The sequence below is a fragment of the Hydra vulgaris genome, chromosome 01, assembly GCF_038396675.1.
Source record: "Hydra vulgaris chromosome 01, alternate assembly HydraT2T_AEP".
NCBI classification, from domain to species: domain Eukaryota; kingdom Metazoa; phylum Cnidaria; class Hydrozoa; order Anthoathecata; family Hydridae; genus Hydra; species Hydra vulgaris.
The window spans coordinates 57,210,313-57,229,713 of NC_088920.1; the positions used below are offsets into that span (position 1 = coordinate 57,210,313).

Below are 19,401 nucleotides of genomic sequence, written 5' to 3' on the forward strand. Positions count from 1 at the left end.
TCATTTATTCTTGTCGTGATAAGAAACCAACACTCTCTGATTGCTTGGAGGGGGCATTTGAGCTTGAAAAGGATCTCACTTCTGCTACAGCATGGGGCTCACAGTGGCTGGTGAACTTTAATTCAGATAAAACTCAATTTTTTTCAGCTAATAGTTATCGCAATAACTTAGATCTTCCTATATTTATGAACGGTGATGTACTCGATGAGTCACCTACTCTTCATCTTCTAGGACTAACTCTTACTTCCAATCTTTCTTGGAAACCATATATCAAATCAGTTGCAAAATTAGCATCTGCTAAGGTTGCATCTGTTTATCGAGCTCGTCACTTTCTTACTTCGGATTCTATTCTCTATCTCTATAAATCTCAAATCCGGCCTTGTATGGAATATTGTTGCCATATCTGGGGCGGATCTTCTAATGATGCCCTTTCTCTTTTAGACAAGGTACAAAAACGTATTGTAAACATAGTTGGACCTGCTCTTGCAGCCAACCTCCAACCATTATCACATCGTCGTAATGTTGCTTCACTTTCTCTTTTCTACAAATACTATAATGGGCACTGCTCTAAAGAGCTAGCGTCTCTTGTGCCATCTACTATAATTCATTCTCGTGTTACTCGTCATTCAATTAAGTGTCATCCTTTTTCTGTGACTGTTCCTAAGTGCTACAAAAACTCTTATTTGTCTAGTTTTTTTCCTCGAACATCAGCTCTTTGGAATTCGCTTCATTCATCTTGCTTTCCTGAATCATATAATTTGCAATCTTTTAAGTCATCCGTCAATCGTTATCTTGCTCTGCAATCTTCATCTTTTCTCTTTCAGTAACTTCCAACTTTAATTAGTGGCTGCTTGCAGCCTTGTTGGAAGCGAAGATGTTTAAAAAAAAAAAAAAAAAAAGACTAATTGTGCGATCGTATCAATATTATTATAAAAGTAATTGTTATAACAACACAATTCAAATCCGCGTAATATTTTTGGCGTCAGCTTTGCTGATGATACAACACTTTGTTGATGATACAACACTTTGCTGATGATACAACACTTTGCTGATGGTACAACACTTTGCTGATGATACAAAGCTAGCGTAATATTTTTGGCAAAGCTCAGGCAAAGTGCCAAATAAACTACTATCAATTAATTGATAGTTATGCACGACACCTTAATCAAATGTTCTTAATTTTATGACTCATTAAGGTGTTGGCGCTGATCATTAGTAAGACGGTATAAAAATTTTTTTTACATTTAAAAAGAGCTGTAATTAGTTTTAAAATATGCTATATGTACAGAAAAATATACTTAAACAGAGTTTTGAATTTTGTACAATTTAAACATATTTGCAGGTTTATTTATACTTGAATCTACATATTCTATATATAGTTTTATTTATACTTGAATCTACATAATCTACACACACACACACACACAGATATATATATATATATATATATATATATATATATATATATATATATATATATATATATATATATATATATATATATATATATATATATATATATATAGTAAAATAACACTTTACTAACTTGAGCTTCTACTGTCAGTTTCTCCTTCAGCAGGATCATCAGGAACCTGGCAGTAGAAGCTCAAGTTAGATATTTGTTTTTTTTGTACTAATTTCTCTCTCTCTCTCTCTCTCTCTCTCTCTCTCTCTATATATATATATATATATATATATTTATATGTTTGGATGTGTATATGTGTATATATATAGTCTAAAAGGTTGGACAAAGCAAGGAATTGCATCTCCACAAACTTTAAATAACTTCCACAAATATTGCCTTGGTTTTTAGTTTATAAATTACAAAGTATAAAACTTTTGTAACTTATTTAACGAAATGCACCACAAAAAGGTAAACCATAGGGCTTGGCATTTCATATTCCTAGATAAAATACAAAACAAAAAACAAATAAAAATAAAAAAGGAAAAAATGTTGTTACTAAAAAACTGTTGTTTTTTTTCTTTCTCTTTTTCTTTAAAACTATTTCTTTTTATTTTATAAGATTAGATTTTTACTTATCTTAAAGCTTGGATCAAAAAATAGCTCAAAAAATAAAATATGACATTGCATACAGAGGTTTTATAAATATTTTCACAATCTGTATCTAATCTATACAATCTAAATAATACTATTTAAATATAACTATATAATCTGTAACAATCATACTATATAATACTATTTATCATAATATATAATACTATCTAAATATAACTATATAAACTGTAACAATCAATTTAATATATATATATATACAAAAATTATAAAGTTAATACTTAAATCATTATTTTCCATAACAAGTGCAACAAAACCAATACCTTGCTTTTAGAAAGGAATTCTTTTTTTGTCCTACACATTTTTTATGTGACCACAACAAGCATGAATTACATGCTATTGCATTGCCAGTTTTATTTTCTTCGCTTGTGCTCTTCAGGCAAACAGCGCATGGCCAGATATGTTGATTTTTTTTAGCCTTGATTACTTTATCAAGTGCTTTCCATGCATCTGCGCTAAAGTACATTTGCAATGAAGAAAGCAACTCTAATGCACTTTCATCAAGTATAGATGATGGAATACAATTCGGTCTTTTTTCTACAGCACTCTTATTGATAAGGGTACCAGAAAAAGCTTTTTGTATGTCGTCAGCTTTTAAAAACCAACTAAGCATCACTATAACAAAACCATTTAATCTTAATAACTAATGCTGTAAAACCATCTATTAATAAAAAAATTCATTAAAACATTTATTAATTTTAATTAAGTGGTCACCAATAAAGTATGTCATGCTGTGTTTGACTTTTTAATATAGATAGGAGACCATTTCCATTTTTGCACAGTGATTATCATTAAACATATAAGTTTAAAATTGTGCAAGAAAAGTAATCTTCTTAGTACTAGAAAAAAAATCTTTTACTACAATTTACTAGTTAAACTCTTTATGGATGACCCTTAATATAAATTAGAAAGAAAAACTTTTAAAAATAACTTGTTATTTATTAGCTTTAAATGTAAAACAATATTTTTAACATACAAGCATGTCTTTTAACAGGTTCAAGTTTTATAAAAGGAACTGGCACATCAGAAGATCGACAAAGATGTTTTTTAGGAAGACCTATTGTTGTATGAGTAGCACCTTTAGGACGTCCACATTGGACAACACTTTGAGGCAAGCAAATCTTTTTTAACTGAGTATCTAAAATAAATGTACAAAATGCTATAATTCCATCCTATTCTTTCATAATTAATAAACTCTATTTACTATAATTATCAATCTCAATTGCATATAATTTTTTTGAAATTTATATATACCTAGAACACCTGCTTTGTCCTGCACAACAAAACATTCTTCTTGGTTTTGTTGCAAATTATTGGCAGTAACATATTGCTCTGAAGACTCAGGACTTGAACCGTATGTTTCATCTTCTGTTAAAGTAAAGAAACCACATGATGTAGCATTAGATAAAGACTGGTTTCGAAAAAAAAAACAATGCTTCTTTTTCAAACTGGTGACCACGAAGGAAATTTCTAAAGCAGTTATTAAATAAATCACTTTCATTAAGTCTTTCTTTTAAAATTTTCCAATAGGATTCAAACTTTTTTTATTATTTACACAATGCAGAAAGTCGATTTCCAGTTATTTTGTTTTTTCTTATGTTTAGCCATGCGTCTGAGTTTTGCTCAACATTTTTATAATTTGCATATTCACTAGGATCATTAGGGTATATGTTCTGAATATTAACATTTATTTCTGTTGCATTTTCTTGTATGTGTTGCTGAATACAATTGCAAATATGTTGCAAAGATAGAAAATTGTTTTCTGTGCTTGTTAAAATATTTTTATCATTTATAGTTATTTTAGGAATATCATTTTCTTTAGTAGATTTTGTATTAGTTTAATTTCCAAAAGTACATACTTTATTATATTTAGGAATAGTATAAATTGTTTTTTCCATTACACGATTAATATTATATTTTATTGTGGTTAACTTTTTAGTATCTGGAAAAGTAAGGTTTGCATTATAGGTTTGAATTTTTTTAAAATAATCATGATTCATCAAGCAACATACAGCCATTTTTGTGAAGCGATAATAAAGGTGGTCAAAAAGTGATGAAGACTTTACACTTGATTTAGATAAAACTTTGTAACAATGCGATTCAAAAGGAATTTGTGTATCTTTTATTTAGACTTTATATTAAGTTTCATTTTAAGTATATCCCTTTTGAATTTGAATTTTCTGGGTCTTCAACAATAATTTTTTCCTCATGTATATTTTTATTTATTTGTGCTGAAGTAAGTTTAATTTGACGAAGTGGAACCATAGGTATTGAACCTTTTTTACTCCGACAATGCCATTTTTGAAGTTGTTTAGTACGGTCAGCGCAAGAAAGTATCACTCAGAATACGATCAAAGTCCAATGACAAAAATACGTAATTATGCGTGTATTATTTAAATTAAGTTATGCGAATTTTATTAAAATTATTCCATCTTTATAATGCTTATTATTGACAGCGTGCTCGTAAGCTAAAAAAAAATAAAATTATAGTTTTAAAATTAAAAAAAGTTTTAAATGGATATAGAAATAACAAGGTATATGTTAATTCTAAAGTTTAATAAGCCGTTGTAAGAATTTTTCCAGTTTGTATAAGTTTTTTATTCTTATTGTCAATAAGCGTAACTTACACAAAAAATAACACTTATTGTCAATATTATTGACATAAATTAGGGATGCGTGAATTTCAATTTTACGTTAGCCGAAATATGCTTAAAAAAGTGTTTCCAAATTTTTCATGAAGCGTCAAAGTCATCCTCTGCCTTAACAATATTACTAAACTTGTTGATGGTTTAAGAATAGATATAGTTGTTTTTTATAATCTTCATATTTCAATTAATAATTTCAGTATAAAATACATTTAAGTATTTACAAATAAATGACATTTACGACAAGCTGAAAAAGTTGATCAAAAAGGAAAACAAAGTTATCATCGAAGTAAAAGTTTGTTCTCGACAATTTTTAAAACTTCAACAAGAAAAAGTATTTTTCTTTTAATACTGAAAATTTAAGGAAATTTTATAGATTGGAATATATGCTAAAATCGCTGGCAATTTTGGTAGTAGATTCACTTTTTCTGAAAAAAAGTAGTAGTAATTATGCCGTGAAATGTTTTGATTCTGATGTCACGTGACAATTAACTAGTTTTTAATTGGACTTTTTTAAATCTGTATTGGTTTAGCAAAATAAATATTATTTATAATTAATATATTTTATAGCATTGCAGTTCATATGAATTCAGAAAAAAGTTTTCCTGTTACGTTTTTTAAAACTGGGCTTGCAAAGCAGTATTTGATAGACAATTTTACATTTGCCCCAGATAATAATGAAAACAAATGCTACAATGGACATGTTTTGTTATTGTATATGCAACAATCCAAGTCGACTTTAAAAACTGCCAAAAGCATTTATAAAAATTTTGCTTTTTATCCAACTCATAGCCAGGTATATAATTTGGTCAAGAAATACAAAAAAGTGTACAACCTTAAGTCATCTAACAAAAGAAAACTTGAAGAGTTATGCAAAATCGTTTTTAAAAGTAATGAGCCATCAACAGTGGCAAAAAGTAGTTTTTGTGAATTATCTAATTTACTTTTAGCACCTATTCAAGCAAAACTGCATGAACCTTCAACTTCTTTTGTGTATCAAAAACCAATTAAAGAACTGGATTGTAACATTACTTCTAGAAATCAATTGTTAAAAAAGAGATTATTTTTTATGTATAAATATAATGCAAAAATGAAATCCGATCATAAAGATAAACTAACTAACCTAAAAGCAAGAATTAAAGCAGATCCTTATGTAATTAAAAGATTAAATCAAACTATTAAAAGGAAAAACTTAACTATTTCAATTTTAAGGCAAAAATTAGCCGAAGTTTCAGCAAAAAGTTTGATACTAAAAGAAAATAAATGTTTAAAAAAACATATAAAGATAATAAAGCTTAAAAAGAAAGAAAAACAAAATGACTGGAGTTATACCAATTTGATTAAAGATAACCGGATAAAGGGTCTAGAACATGAAAATATGAACTTGCTATACGAATTGGATAAGTTAAAGGATTCTGCTAATGAACATTTGCCATTCAAAAAAGATAAAAAAACATTTACATGGCAGCTACGATTAATGATTTATGATGCCATTGTTAACCAGCAACAATGCATCATAAATCATTAATCGTAGCTGATGCAACAACCCAAGAAGGAGTACATATAAACTCTATTCATTTTACAACCAAAACACAGTGTCATGTTATAGCAATAGATCAGTTGTCAGGTGGTACTGCTCACGATTATCAAACTCATGTTGTATCTTCAATAGATCAACTTGCCTTTTTGTATTCTGATTTCCATAATTGTGACTATCAAAAGAGCCGCTCAAAAATTATTCAAAACATTACAAACTCTATGACTGACCGTGTTGCCACTAATCATGCAACTGTTCAGCTAATAAATTCTTCATGGGGAAAAGTTTTAAATGAACTTAATTGTCACTTACACCCTCTTGAAACAATATCCAGCTCTTGCAGGTCTGCATTAAAAATGATTGAAACACATAATGGAGTGCTGTTTGGGAAAGATTGTATCGCTGGTAATATAGTTTTACAATTGAATAAGATGCAATACAAAGATGGTAAAGGAGATCCTAAAGGTTATAAAATCTTTTTAGATGAGATGAAACTTCCCAAAGGACTCATTCCCCGTTACAGAGGGAACAGATTGCATATTTTGCTTCATATATGTGGTATATTAATCCAGCGCTACAACTTATTTATTAAATTTTTAAGTACCAGTACAGTTTCATGTGGAGGGCTACAAAGTAGTTTAAGAATAGACTTTATTAATGAAACAGCTAAAAAAGAAATGTGCGTCTTAGGGCTATTGGGAAAGACTTTAACAGGACCATGGATGACATTATTTTATCAGTCAGCTACAGGAAGTTTAAGTCATATTGAATGGATAAAATTGGTTGAAAATGTTTTAAAAAATCTTTATCATGTAAAAGACAATCCTATATTGTTATTTAGCACAAAAGATTTGTTCGGAAATATAATTGAAAATGATAAGATCTTTGAAGAAATTGCTTTGGTGTGCCCAAAAGACAAAGAAGTTGAACAAATGATTGTATCCTGTTTATCAGCTATTATTGCTGCTTTAAAAGATATTTTAATTTGGAGGTATCAGAACAACTTATAAAAGAGACGCAGACAGCCAGGCTTCATAATATTGATGCAGAAGAAGTCATGGGTATGTTCAGTGCTGCTAAACATCGTGCTCCTAACTCTACTTTATGTTTTTTGTCATCAAAATTAAGAGCAATAAAAAATAATGTAAGTGATTACATTGACCAAGTAGATAAAGATGAGAAAATGAAAGTTGTTTACTGGGCAATAAATAAAGCCAGAAAAAAGAGAGAGTTTATGTTGTAGCATACTGGAAAGATAATGAATCTTATGATAATGATGCAGTGGATTATGACATTTCAAAATACGAACTTGCTGCTGATATAATCTATGGAGACCTTATGTTATCCTGAAAACTAAGCGTTGGTTAATATTTAAAAAAAGCTATTTTCATAGCCACATATCTTTTAAAAATATTTTGCGGCTTTGAAGTTTTTGTAGTTTTAACTTTTATGAAATAAATGAATATAACTATTAGTTTGTGTTGACCCCTTTTTTTTTCATTAACTGCATTTCTTTTACTACATATTTTGTTTTACCTAAAAACATAAACTTTTGAAAATTATTTACTTACACCACCAACCTTAACTACCTACCACACACCAACCCTCCTACCACCTATATACATCCTTGAATATACCCATTAATCTTTGCTACCCAGAGACAATTGATTTTTTCTTTAACTTTCTATTGATCACTTATTTATCAACAAATAAATTTTGAATCTCATTGACTTATGTTGTTAATTACAAAAAAACTCATCCACTTTTGGGTGGGTGTCAGAGGCACTACCCCCCCCCCCGCGCCCCCGATCATTTGTATTTACTGCAACTACTAACAAAATGTTTCTAATTTTTTGCAGCTTTCAATTGATACCAAATTTATGTAAATTGGATCATTTTTACGGAAGTTAAGATTAATTTAAGTTGATAATTACAAATTGCGGTCACAACATTATTCAACTTTCCCTATAAAAATTTTTGTGCCTAAAAAACTCATAACTTTCTTAAATGACATCAAAAAATAAAAAATTTGGTATCATTTTTTTAGTTATTAAAAACTACTTCTAATGATATCTTTGATTTTAATACCACAGAACTTTGATTTTTTTTTACCACATACCTACATAAATGATTGATTGATTATTGACAATAATCAATAAATTAAATACAAAGCTAGGATCAATCACAAACAGTTATGTAACTGACAAAAACGTGACGACCTACAAAAATTATCCGTAAATTTGTAAAAGTATATAAACTTATTAGTAAATTAATAATAATAATAAAATTAATAATGATAATACAGTAATAATAATTGTAATAATAATAGTAGTAATAACAATAACAATTATAATAACAACATTAGTAATTTGCAACAGTAGCAATAATAAAAATATTAATGTCAACTATAGAGATAATAATTATCTCTATTATTGACATTATAATTTTTATTATTTTAATTATAGATAATTATTCTATGCCACATATTGTTATTTACAATAACAATATGTGGCATAGAAGTGGTCATTTGAGGAAGTGCTATAAATAATACCATATAAGCTATACCTACATTTATTTAAGACACACACATACATTATATATATATATATATATATATATATATATATATATATATATATATATATATATATATATATAAATATATATATATATATATATATATATATATATATATATATATATATATATATATATATATATGTGTGTTTGTATATATATGTGTGTGTGTATATATATGTGTATGTACATATATGTATGTGTATATATATGTATGCGTGTATGTGTATATATATATGTATATATATATATATATGTATATATATTGTATATATATATGTATATATATATATATATACACACACACATACACACATACACATACACACATATATACATATACACACACATTTATATATACAGATACATACATACATACATACATACATACATACATACATACATACATACATACATACATACATACATACATACATACATACATACATATACATACACACATATATATATATATACAAACATACACACAATACATACATATACATAATCACACATATGCATTAATGTAAATAAACACGTGTAAATAAATAAGTAAACACATTATACATATACACATACTTACACACAATGCACACTCAGGTTCATACAAATATATACAATTATATGGAACAGAAGGGTAAGGAGTGGTAGAAGAGATAACTGATAATAGGTTTAAAATAAGGGAAAACTAAAAGCTGTTATATTTTAGAAAAATAGACAGAATTAATTGAAAATATAAGATAGTGAAAATGCTGTGTTAGAATTTTATTGAGTGTTTTTATGAAGGATAAATTTTTTGATATTGGCAATGAAAGCATTTCTAGTAATGTTTGGGAGATTTATTTTTATTAAAAGCGGCAGAGAGTTCCAAGAGTGAATTGGTTGGTATTTAGTTAATTGAATACCATATTTGCTAGTTTTTTTGAAGGTAGAGCTAGTTTATAACGAGATATTGATCTAAGTTTGTAATTATGGATATCACTTGTGAATTTAAAGTAATTGTTGAAAGCAATAGGCATGGTATTATGAATAATATCCCACACAAAAACACAGTTTAAAAAGAAGATGAGTTCATCTAACTTCAAGATATTTGATAAACTATACAATAAGTCTGGATTAAAATTACTTGGCTGGAAATGAACTATTCGTATAGGTTTATTTTGAAGTTTTATAAGATTTTTAAGATAAGTAGATGAAATTTGGCAGCCATATCTTAGGTGGGAATTAAATATAGTATGCCAAATATTTATCAATGTTTCGTAGTTGACAAAATGCCTTATTTTGGAAAGCATTCTATTAGCTCGACTTTTGGAAGTTTGGAAGATATTGCTTTTACTTGTCAGCGAAACAATAGGCTTTCATATAATATAATGCCTATATTATTTGATCTTATTTATAGTTTTAATTTTTTCACCGCTTATTCTGAAATTAAGTTTTTTTGTAATTTTGTTGCTTTGAGACTTAAAGATAACTATTTCAGACTTGGTATAATTTTGTTTGATCGTAGCCATTGTACCAAACATGCAAGGTCATGATTAAGATTTTTATTTCGTTTTTTAAGAGATTTACTAACAATAAGAAGATTGGTATCATCAGCAAAATTATATGTTTTAGAGAATTTTACACATGTGTGCAGATCGTTTATATAAACGAGGAAGAGTAGAGGATCTAAGATTTGCCTTGTGGAACACCAATACATGTAAACCTAGTATTGAAGGAAGTGTTTCCAATGCTTACAAACTGAGAGCGCATATACAGGTACGACTTGAACCATTTGAGAGCAACTCCTCTGACACCATAATGATTTAATTTAGTCAGCAAAATCTCATGATCAACAGTATCAAACGCCTTCTGAAAAATCAACTAACACTCCAGCAGCAAACTATTTTTGATCCAGAGCTTCACGTATTGTCACAGTTATATCAATGACTGCTTGATTTGTACAGTGCTTTTTGCGGAAGCCAAATTGAAGGCTATAGAGACTATTAGATTGATTTAAAAAGTTTTCTAGTCTGTTAAACATGAATCTTTCAATTAGTTTGCCAATATTTGAAAGTAAAGATATAGGTTGATAGTTACAATGATCTAGTTTGGATCCACTTTTAAAAATAGGTACAACTTCAGCAACTTTAAACAAGTCAGGAAACACTCCAATTTCGAATGATTTATTCATCATAATGCTCAAAGGGTAGCTTAAATCTTTCGATGCTAAGATCAATATTTGAGTAGGAATGCTATTAGGATCAGTGCTTTTTCTAGGGTTCATACTGGATATATAATCATTTATTTCTTGTGGTGTAACAAGGGTTATATAAAAGGAGTTAGGATTTTTATTTTTAAGGTAATGGTTAAAGTTATGCCTAGGAGAGATGATTGTTTTAGAAAGATTTTCTGCAATTGTGGAAAAGGAGTCATTAAATGAGTTAGTGATTAGGGCATTATCAGTTATAATTTGGTTATTTATAGTTAAACTTTAACAAACATTCTCACTTCCTCTTTCATGATCCTCTTCATGCAACAATATCTTTGTAGAACATACTAGGACAATAAAATTTGGCAGCGAATCAATTAAACATTAGTGCACCAATGCTTGGAACAATCTCCCTCATTCTTTGAAAAGAGAAAAACCGAAAACTCAATTTCTCGTTATAATTTTCTCAATAGATTAAAAAAACAATATTTGGATTGCTACTAGAATAATAACTCCAATAAAAGCAATATATCACTGTTAATAGTCTTATTAAAAAATACTCTCTTATGTATATATTTTTTATTTTATACCTTTTTTTTTTTAAGAATTTTTACATTTTTGTACAGCATTTTTTGTCGTCCTTGTACAATTGAATGTGTATGTACGTATGCATGTGTAGGTATATTTATGGGTACGTGTATAATGTGTGTGTATATGTGTATGTATGTGCGTTGTGTGTATGTATATGTATGTATGTGCGTATGTATACGTTTATATGCGTATGTGTGTGTGTGTGTATATATATATATATATATATATATATATATATATATATATATATATATATATATATATATATATATATATATATATATGTTTGTATGTGAGTATGTGTATGGATGTATGTGTATATATATAAGCGTATGTGTGACATGTATGTATGTATGTATGTATGTATGTATGTATGTATGTATGTATGTATGTATGTATGTATGTATGTATGTATGTATGTATGTATGTATGTATGTATGTATGTATGTATGTATGTATGTATGTATGTATGTATGTATGTATGTATGTATGTATGTATGTATGTATGTATGTATGTATTTATGTATGTATTTATGTATGTATGTATGTATGTATGTATGTATGTATGTATGTATGTATGTATGTATGTATGTATGTATGTATGTATGTATGTATGTATGTATGTATGTATGTATGTATGTATGTGTGCGTGTATAAGTATAGATATATTTAAATATACCATTGTTATTATTATCATTGTTATTATTGCTATTACCTTTATTTCTATTAATATCATTATTTTTTATTAATATCATTTTTTTTATTAATGTCATTATTTTTATTAACACCATTATTTTTATTGTTATTAATACCATTTTTATTATGATAGTTATTATTAATGTTATTATTATTGTTAACGTTATGATTTTTATAGTTGTTATTATTTTATTCTTATGTTATTATTCATTATTATTAGGTGTTTACAAATCATTAGTAATTATACTATTTGTAAACATCCTTGAATTGTAAAATCATGTAATTCAGAATATATTGATTAATTGATTAATATAAATAAAATAAATAGTAGTAATTTATTATTTATTATTAATAGTAGGTTAATAATCAATAATAACAATTATAATAATAATATTATAATAATCATATTATTTTAGTAGTATTATTATAATATTATAATAATAATATTAATTATTGATTACAATAATATTGTTATCAATTTTTATCATTACGTTATTAGTTTAGATGTATCAGATTACGACGATTTAGACATCAAATAATGAGGCAAAAGATGATTTAAGTCTTCAGGGTGATTTGTTTAACTTTTTTTTTTTTGAATATGTAATTTTTACTTATATCAAAAACATTCAAAGTAATTATGGTTTTGACTTGCAAATTCAAATTTTAGATAAAAAAACCGTTTGTATTTACAATTCTGTCGAAGAAGCTGAACACTATCTTCTATCTGTTAATGAACCAACAAAAATTTCAAGTTTGCAAGACTTTTAGTTATTATTTGCTCTACAATATTTTCTTTGCATTTATTTTGAAATTAATAAGATCTTCACATTTCAGGTAAAAGTGATATCTACATATGTGATTCGGTTAAAGAAGCCAATCAGTGTCTTCATAACTGTGAGATAGATAATACTATTCGCTTTGCTGCTTTTTCAACTCCAAAGGATTTTGGTAATACAGGTAAAAAGATTTGGAACAATGTAAACTAAATGAAAGTTCAGAGTTACTTTATTTAAGTTGTGATAAACACTTTGCAATAATCAGTTATTCAAATTTATGGAGTTTTTTGTATCTACTGTGTTTACAGCTTATGGTTATATCTATACAGTTTAAATAATAAACAGTTCATACAGCGTTGCCACCGAATCAGGGAGTTTAGGGAAAGTCAAAATTAGATATAATCAGGGAAAATATAGGGAAAAGCTTGATTTCGTTTAAAATCAGGGAAAGTCAGGGAATTTTTTAATTTTGTATTAATATTCTTTTTTTAGGTTACTATTTTAAGAATCATATCGATCAAAAGATTGTTCAATCATATTAATATTTAATCATTATGAAAAAAATTTAAGTTTTATTCTAAAAAAAACTTAGTTATTAGTTTTGGTCTTTAGCATCGTTTACACTTTTAACAGAAAATATCAGGAAATCTCTAAATGGTTCTTTTTAAAATTTTCAAATGGATCTAAATATTTGGTTTTGGAACAGCAATCTAAATCATGCTGAATACAAATACTTTGACTCAAATTTTGGGCCACCCAAAAAATTTACTTGAGTACAACCACATCATTGGCAACAATCAATTGCATCTGACAAAACTGTGTGTGGATGGCCCAAAAGTAAACTGGTGACCTCTTGATCTTATTAAAAAGCAGTGTGAGCAACAAGAATTTCCTAAACTTCTTAAAACTAAAAGTTGCAACCTCATGTAATCCAATATGCTTTTAAAACTGGTTTTCAATCAGGGAGGTCGATGAAAGCTTTGAATGACTTTTGAATGACAGACTAAACTGTGTATTGATGAGATAAAAGTAAACTGTTAACCTTTTCATCTTATTAAAAAGCATTTGAGCAACTCTTAGACAGACACCCTAATGATTCCATTTCTCTTTAAATATTTGTTTTCAACTGCTTAAAGCTTAATGAGTTTAATATTATATAAATACATTTTTGAATAACTTTTGTTTCATTTTTTAGATATATTTTCACACAAGCACAAAGTGTTATGGGAAACATCCCCGAAATTTTTTAATACGCCTTACGTTGTTTTGTCATCAAAAAGGTTTGATTGTCATCATGGCGTTGATCGGAATTCTAATGCTAAGCAAAAGTATATCGATGCAAAAGAAAATCAAAAAGTAACAATTAAATAGTCTTATTTATTATTGTAACAAATGTTCTTTAGTTTTACTTAAAATTTTTTAAACTAAATAGAACAAAAGTAGATGTTTATGTTTATTATACTACTACTACTACAACTAATAATAGTAATAATAATAATAATATGATACTATTATTGTTATTATTATTAGTTGTAGTAGTAAGGTAAAGAGGTGAATATGTGATTATTCAAGACACCAAGAAGTTTGAATGTCCTGCAAAAGTTAACATGAAAGAGATTGTATATTTTACTAGTTTAAAGGTATTTTACAAAACAGCATATTATTTTTTTTAGTCACATTTTTAATGAATCTATCGTTGTTAGAAAAATTATAACAATAAAAAGAATGATCAATTCTGTCATTTTATTTTCAGGTTGTCAACATGACAAATTATTACAAAAACCAAGTATCAAGAGATATTTGAAATTCTTTGATGAAGCATAATACTTTTGTATTTTGTAGAAAAATTAAAGTTGAAATAGACTGCCTTTTATGTCACCGAAATCATCCACTTGGAAAAGTAATTGCTATGCGCTTTGATACTATATTGCAAACTGTGTTAATCATTAATTCTTCTTTTTATTATTTTTATTACTATATTTTTGAAACATATTTTTCATATTGTAATGCTAGTAGTAATGCTAAGCATGATTTTTATACATGTACAAAGTTACCACTAATTTTTTATTATTTGTGCGTAATAATATGTACCTTTCATATCTTGCTACTGTTTTATTAATTGATGTAGTAGTACTAATGCAGATAAGTAGTTACATTTTGTGTTACTCAATACTATTTTTAGAGTGAACTCCTGTCTCAGAAAATTGACCATCAATTGTCAACAAAGATTTCTGAATTTGTGAAACAAGGTGTTTCAAATGTATGTGAGATGAAGAGGCTTTTAAAAATTATGGTTAGTGATATGTTTGGAAAAAAAGATTTGCCTCCTTCTAACAACAGATCCAAGAAATAATATTATTCGTACGACATAGTCATTGAACGTCAAAAGCTTAAGTAATTTTTTTATTTAATTTTTAGTACTTTTAGATGTTTCATATTATCAAAAAGTTTTTTGATTTATTAATTTTTCAGGTTCTCAAACATTGATCAAGATTTTTTAGAAAACAAAATAAATGAGTGGAAGGTTTCTGACGCCACTGTCAAAATACATTACCATCCAAAAAGAAGTCATAGTAAGGATGAGCTGTTGTTTGTTTATCAAGCTGGTTGGCAAAAAAAACTTCTAAATATAAATAAATATGGTAATAAAATGGTGTTTTTAGATGCAACTTATAAGACCACTAGATATTCATTACCATTGTTTTTCTTAGTTGTTAAAACTAATGTCGATTTTCAAATAGTTGCAACAGTTGTATCTAAAAGTGAAACTTTTGATACAATAAAAAAAGCACTTAATGTCATCAAATCTTGATTTTCAACTTTTATACTGCATGACTGACTATTGTAATGAGGAGATACATGCTTTGGAATCTGTTTTTATTGGTGTGTTTTTCCAATCTGTATTTATTTATTTAATTTTTAAGTTATTAACTTCTTTAAAGGAATCATTTTTTATATTTCATGCGATTTAAGTTCATAATCATTTTAAATAAAATTTTGTTCTCTTATTATGGTGTGAAGTATTCATCTGCGATTTTCATAGAGAACAGGCATGGGATCGTTGGATAAAAAAAACTTCCAATGGTTGCTTTAGTAAAAAAGAAGATATTTTAAAATTGTTAAGATGTATAGCTTGGTCAGGATCTTGTGAAGAAGAAGTAGATGCTATAAAAGCGTTAGAGCTTTCTGACTTTTGGTGTCAAGATGGTTTTTCTAAATTAAAACATTATGTTGAAATGTATTGGATGCCTATAAAAAAGGTATTTATTATTAAACATGAGTTTAAATAATTAAACCTTTATTTGAGAATACATTTTGTGGCAATCATTTGGTTTGGTTTGTATTATTTTAAGGTGAGGTATGTAAAAGTAGAATTTCTTTCTTATTGTTTAGAGATGGATCTGGTGGTATAGGCAAAATCGTCTTCTAATTAATTGCAACACAAACAATGGTGTTGAAAGACAAAATGAGTCATTTAAGTATTGCTATTTAAAGAAATATAACAACTCTTCTTTGACAGGCATGTTAACTTTATTAATTGAAGAATTCTTCACTGATAAACTAGAAAGGTTAGTTTAAAAGAAAAGTTAAGTCAATGAACTGATGTTTGAAAGGGACTATTGTCAATTTAAAATTGTTCACAGTAATGATATTAATATAATCTTTTTATTTTTATAAAGTTTTATCTACTCAATTTAGCTACACTGATGCCAATTTCAAAATGGATGCAAGATACAGGAGATATGGCTGTTGGGTGCCAAAATATTTATATTATCGCCCTCGTAGTTTAGTTAAGCATTGCTTGTTGCGAAAATCTACTGCTGAATATATGGATTTGAACACAGTTGTAATGATGAAACATGGTATCTTTACTGTATCTAGTACCATTGATTCTTCTACAAAATACTTTGTGCATTTTGGTGATGAAAATATTATGCCAAAATGTACTTGTTATGATTGGATATCAACAGGCTATCCCTGCACACACTTTTTTGCTGTATTGCTGTAAAAGTATCCTGCTTGGTCATGGAATACATTATCAAAACTTTATGTAAATTCTCCATTCTTAAATTTAGATGAAGATAACTATGATATATTCCATGAAAAAAAACCTTTTAATTTTTCAAAGTCGCTTTCACCTTTAAAAGAGTCATCTTTGTCTTTAAAAAAAATACAACTGTAGAAGATCAGAATGACATATGTAAAAAGCATATTCCCATTTATTCTGGTGTCGATGTTAGGGAGATGCTTAATACTATTAAGAACTTATCATTTGAATTTGAGGCAAACTCTGATGAACTAGTGATGTTACATAAAACTCTTTCCGCTCTAATAGACAAACTAAACAAAGGAAGAGTAAGAGAATCTGGGATTCCTGTCACTCAAACAAATAATAAATTAAGCAAAAAACATGTTTCTATTCCTGTACGGAAACCAATAAAAGCTCAAACTAAGCGTGTTGGATCACAAAAAGAAAAAACATCAAATGCTTCTAAAGTGTTTATAGTAGCAGAGAGTTACTTAGTTGACTCGATTGAACATAAAATTGTTGATGAGCCTGTTAACAAAGAAAGGTTTGTTGTTGACCATGAGATAGTTATTTCACATAACAATGATGAACATTTAGTAGAAAAACTGGTTTTACTTTCTAAGACAAAACTCTCATCAGATGATATGAATGATATTACAACCCATCAGATGTTGTCAGACAATGTCATCCATTCGGTACAAAAATTGATAGCTGGTGTTTCTGGTCTGCAGGATCCAGTTTTGGGGCGAAATTTGTCATTTTGTGTGGTAAAGGACTCCTTTGTACAGATATTACATGATGGTGATGTACACTGGCTGACAATAAGCACTTTTGGCTGCTCTGAAGGTGAGGTATTTCTGTTAGACAGCATGTTTAAGGGAAAAATAAAGAATTATGTTGTCAGACAAATTTGTGCAATAATGCAGTGCACCAAAGACAGTTTGAAAGTACGAATTTTATCTGTGCAACAACAAACAAATGGTGTAGACTGTGGTTTGTTTGCATTGGCGTTTGCACAGCACATTGCTTGTACCGGCTCAAATCCACGCTACATTTCATTTGAAAATGATGAAATGAGAAACCATTTATTTAAAAGTGTTATAGAAAACCACTTAAATGAGTTTCCAAAGACTGGAAAATTGACTAGGTTTTGCAAAGAAAAAGAATTTAATTTTACTCTTTATCGCGTATGTCGGCAAATTTGGATGGCTTCTGATAAAGTTGTCAAAGATAAATAAGTGAAATATTTAAATTATGTTTTAGCTTTTCAATCTAACTAGTTACATACACACACACACACACACACACACACACACACACACACACACACACACACACACACACACACACACACACACACACTTATTACTTTTATTTTATTTACACACATTACTTTTATTCACATTTTTTTGACTGTTTTTTATGTGTTAATACATTTAGGCATATGGTGCAATGTGGAAAATGTGAATGTTGGTTTCATCGTGTTTGTGAACGCATACCTGATTTTATTTTAGAATGTGAGAGTGTTGAATGGTTTTGTTCGCAATGCACAATAACTATACCATGTAGTACTTTAATTTAAAAGAGATTTTGACTTTAACATTTATAATCATTTTTTATGTAGTTTTAAGAATTTTTGTTTTTGTTTTTTTTTGTTTGTTATAGTAGGCAAAAAGTGTATGCTAGATGAAAAATATTATGTAAATAGTTTTTAATTTTCTAATTTTCTAATATATAGTCTTAAAGGAATACATGATTTTTGAATGATAGCAATGCCTAAAAAGTTGTGTTACCTAAATAAGGTTTATTTTAGTCCAGAGTCCCTTAAGTTAGATGGTCTGGTTAAGTAAGTAAGATGATCTGGTTAAGTAAAGGCATGTTCAAGAACAAGATCAATTTTTTCAAATTAAATGGTTCTTTTTCAACTCTGAAAGTGGTACTGTTGTCTTTCAATTTATTTATTTTTACCGTAAACACTTTTAGTTTCAGTCTAAGTATAAATCTTAGTATTTGTAATAAGTATTTATCATTAATTACATTTCAATGAATATATATTTTTTTAATATATAATAATTTTTTTAAACATAACATTTTTCTTTTTTTTTTCAGTTGCGTTTGTCATTGCTTTATTAGTTTGCCTACTGTTGAAACATGGTTTTAATTTAGTAAATTTATATGATGTGAAATTTACTCTATTAATCATCAGATAACAGTTAGGGAGAAATTGGAATTCTACATAATTAAGGTAAAAATGATTTTGTTTACTGGTATTACCATTAGTTGC

General features: G+C 27.7%; 1 protein-coding gene across 1 annotated transcript; it reads right to left on the reverse strand.

Annotated features, from left to right (window-relative positions):
* Nucleotides 1-2,227: 2,227 nt before the first annotated feature.
* On the reverse strand, nt 2,228-4,403 carry LOC136074910 (uncharacterized). Its single transcript, XM_065787123.1, has 3 exons — nt 3,329-4,403; nt 3,051-3,212; nt 2,228-2,689 (listed from the first exon to the last, which is right to left on the reverse strand). The coding sequence occupies exons 1-3, from the start codon at nt 3,573-3,575 to the stop codon at nt 2,304-2,306; spliced, it is 795 nt and encodes a 264-aa protein (XP_065643195.1). The 5' UTR covers nt 3,576-4,403; the 3' UTR covers nt 2,228-2,303.
* Between the last annotated feature and the right edge of the window lie 14,998 nt (nt 4,404-19,401).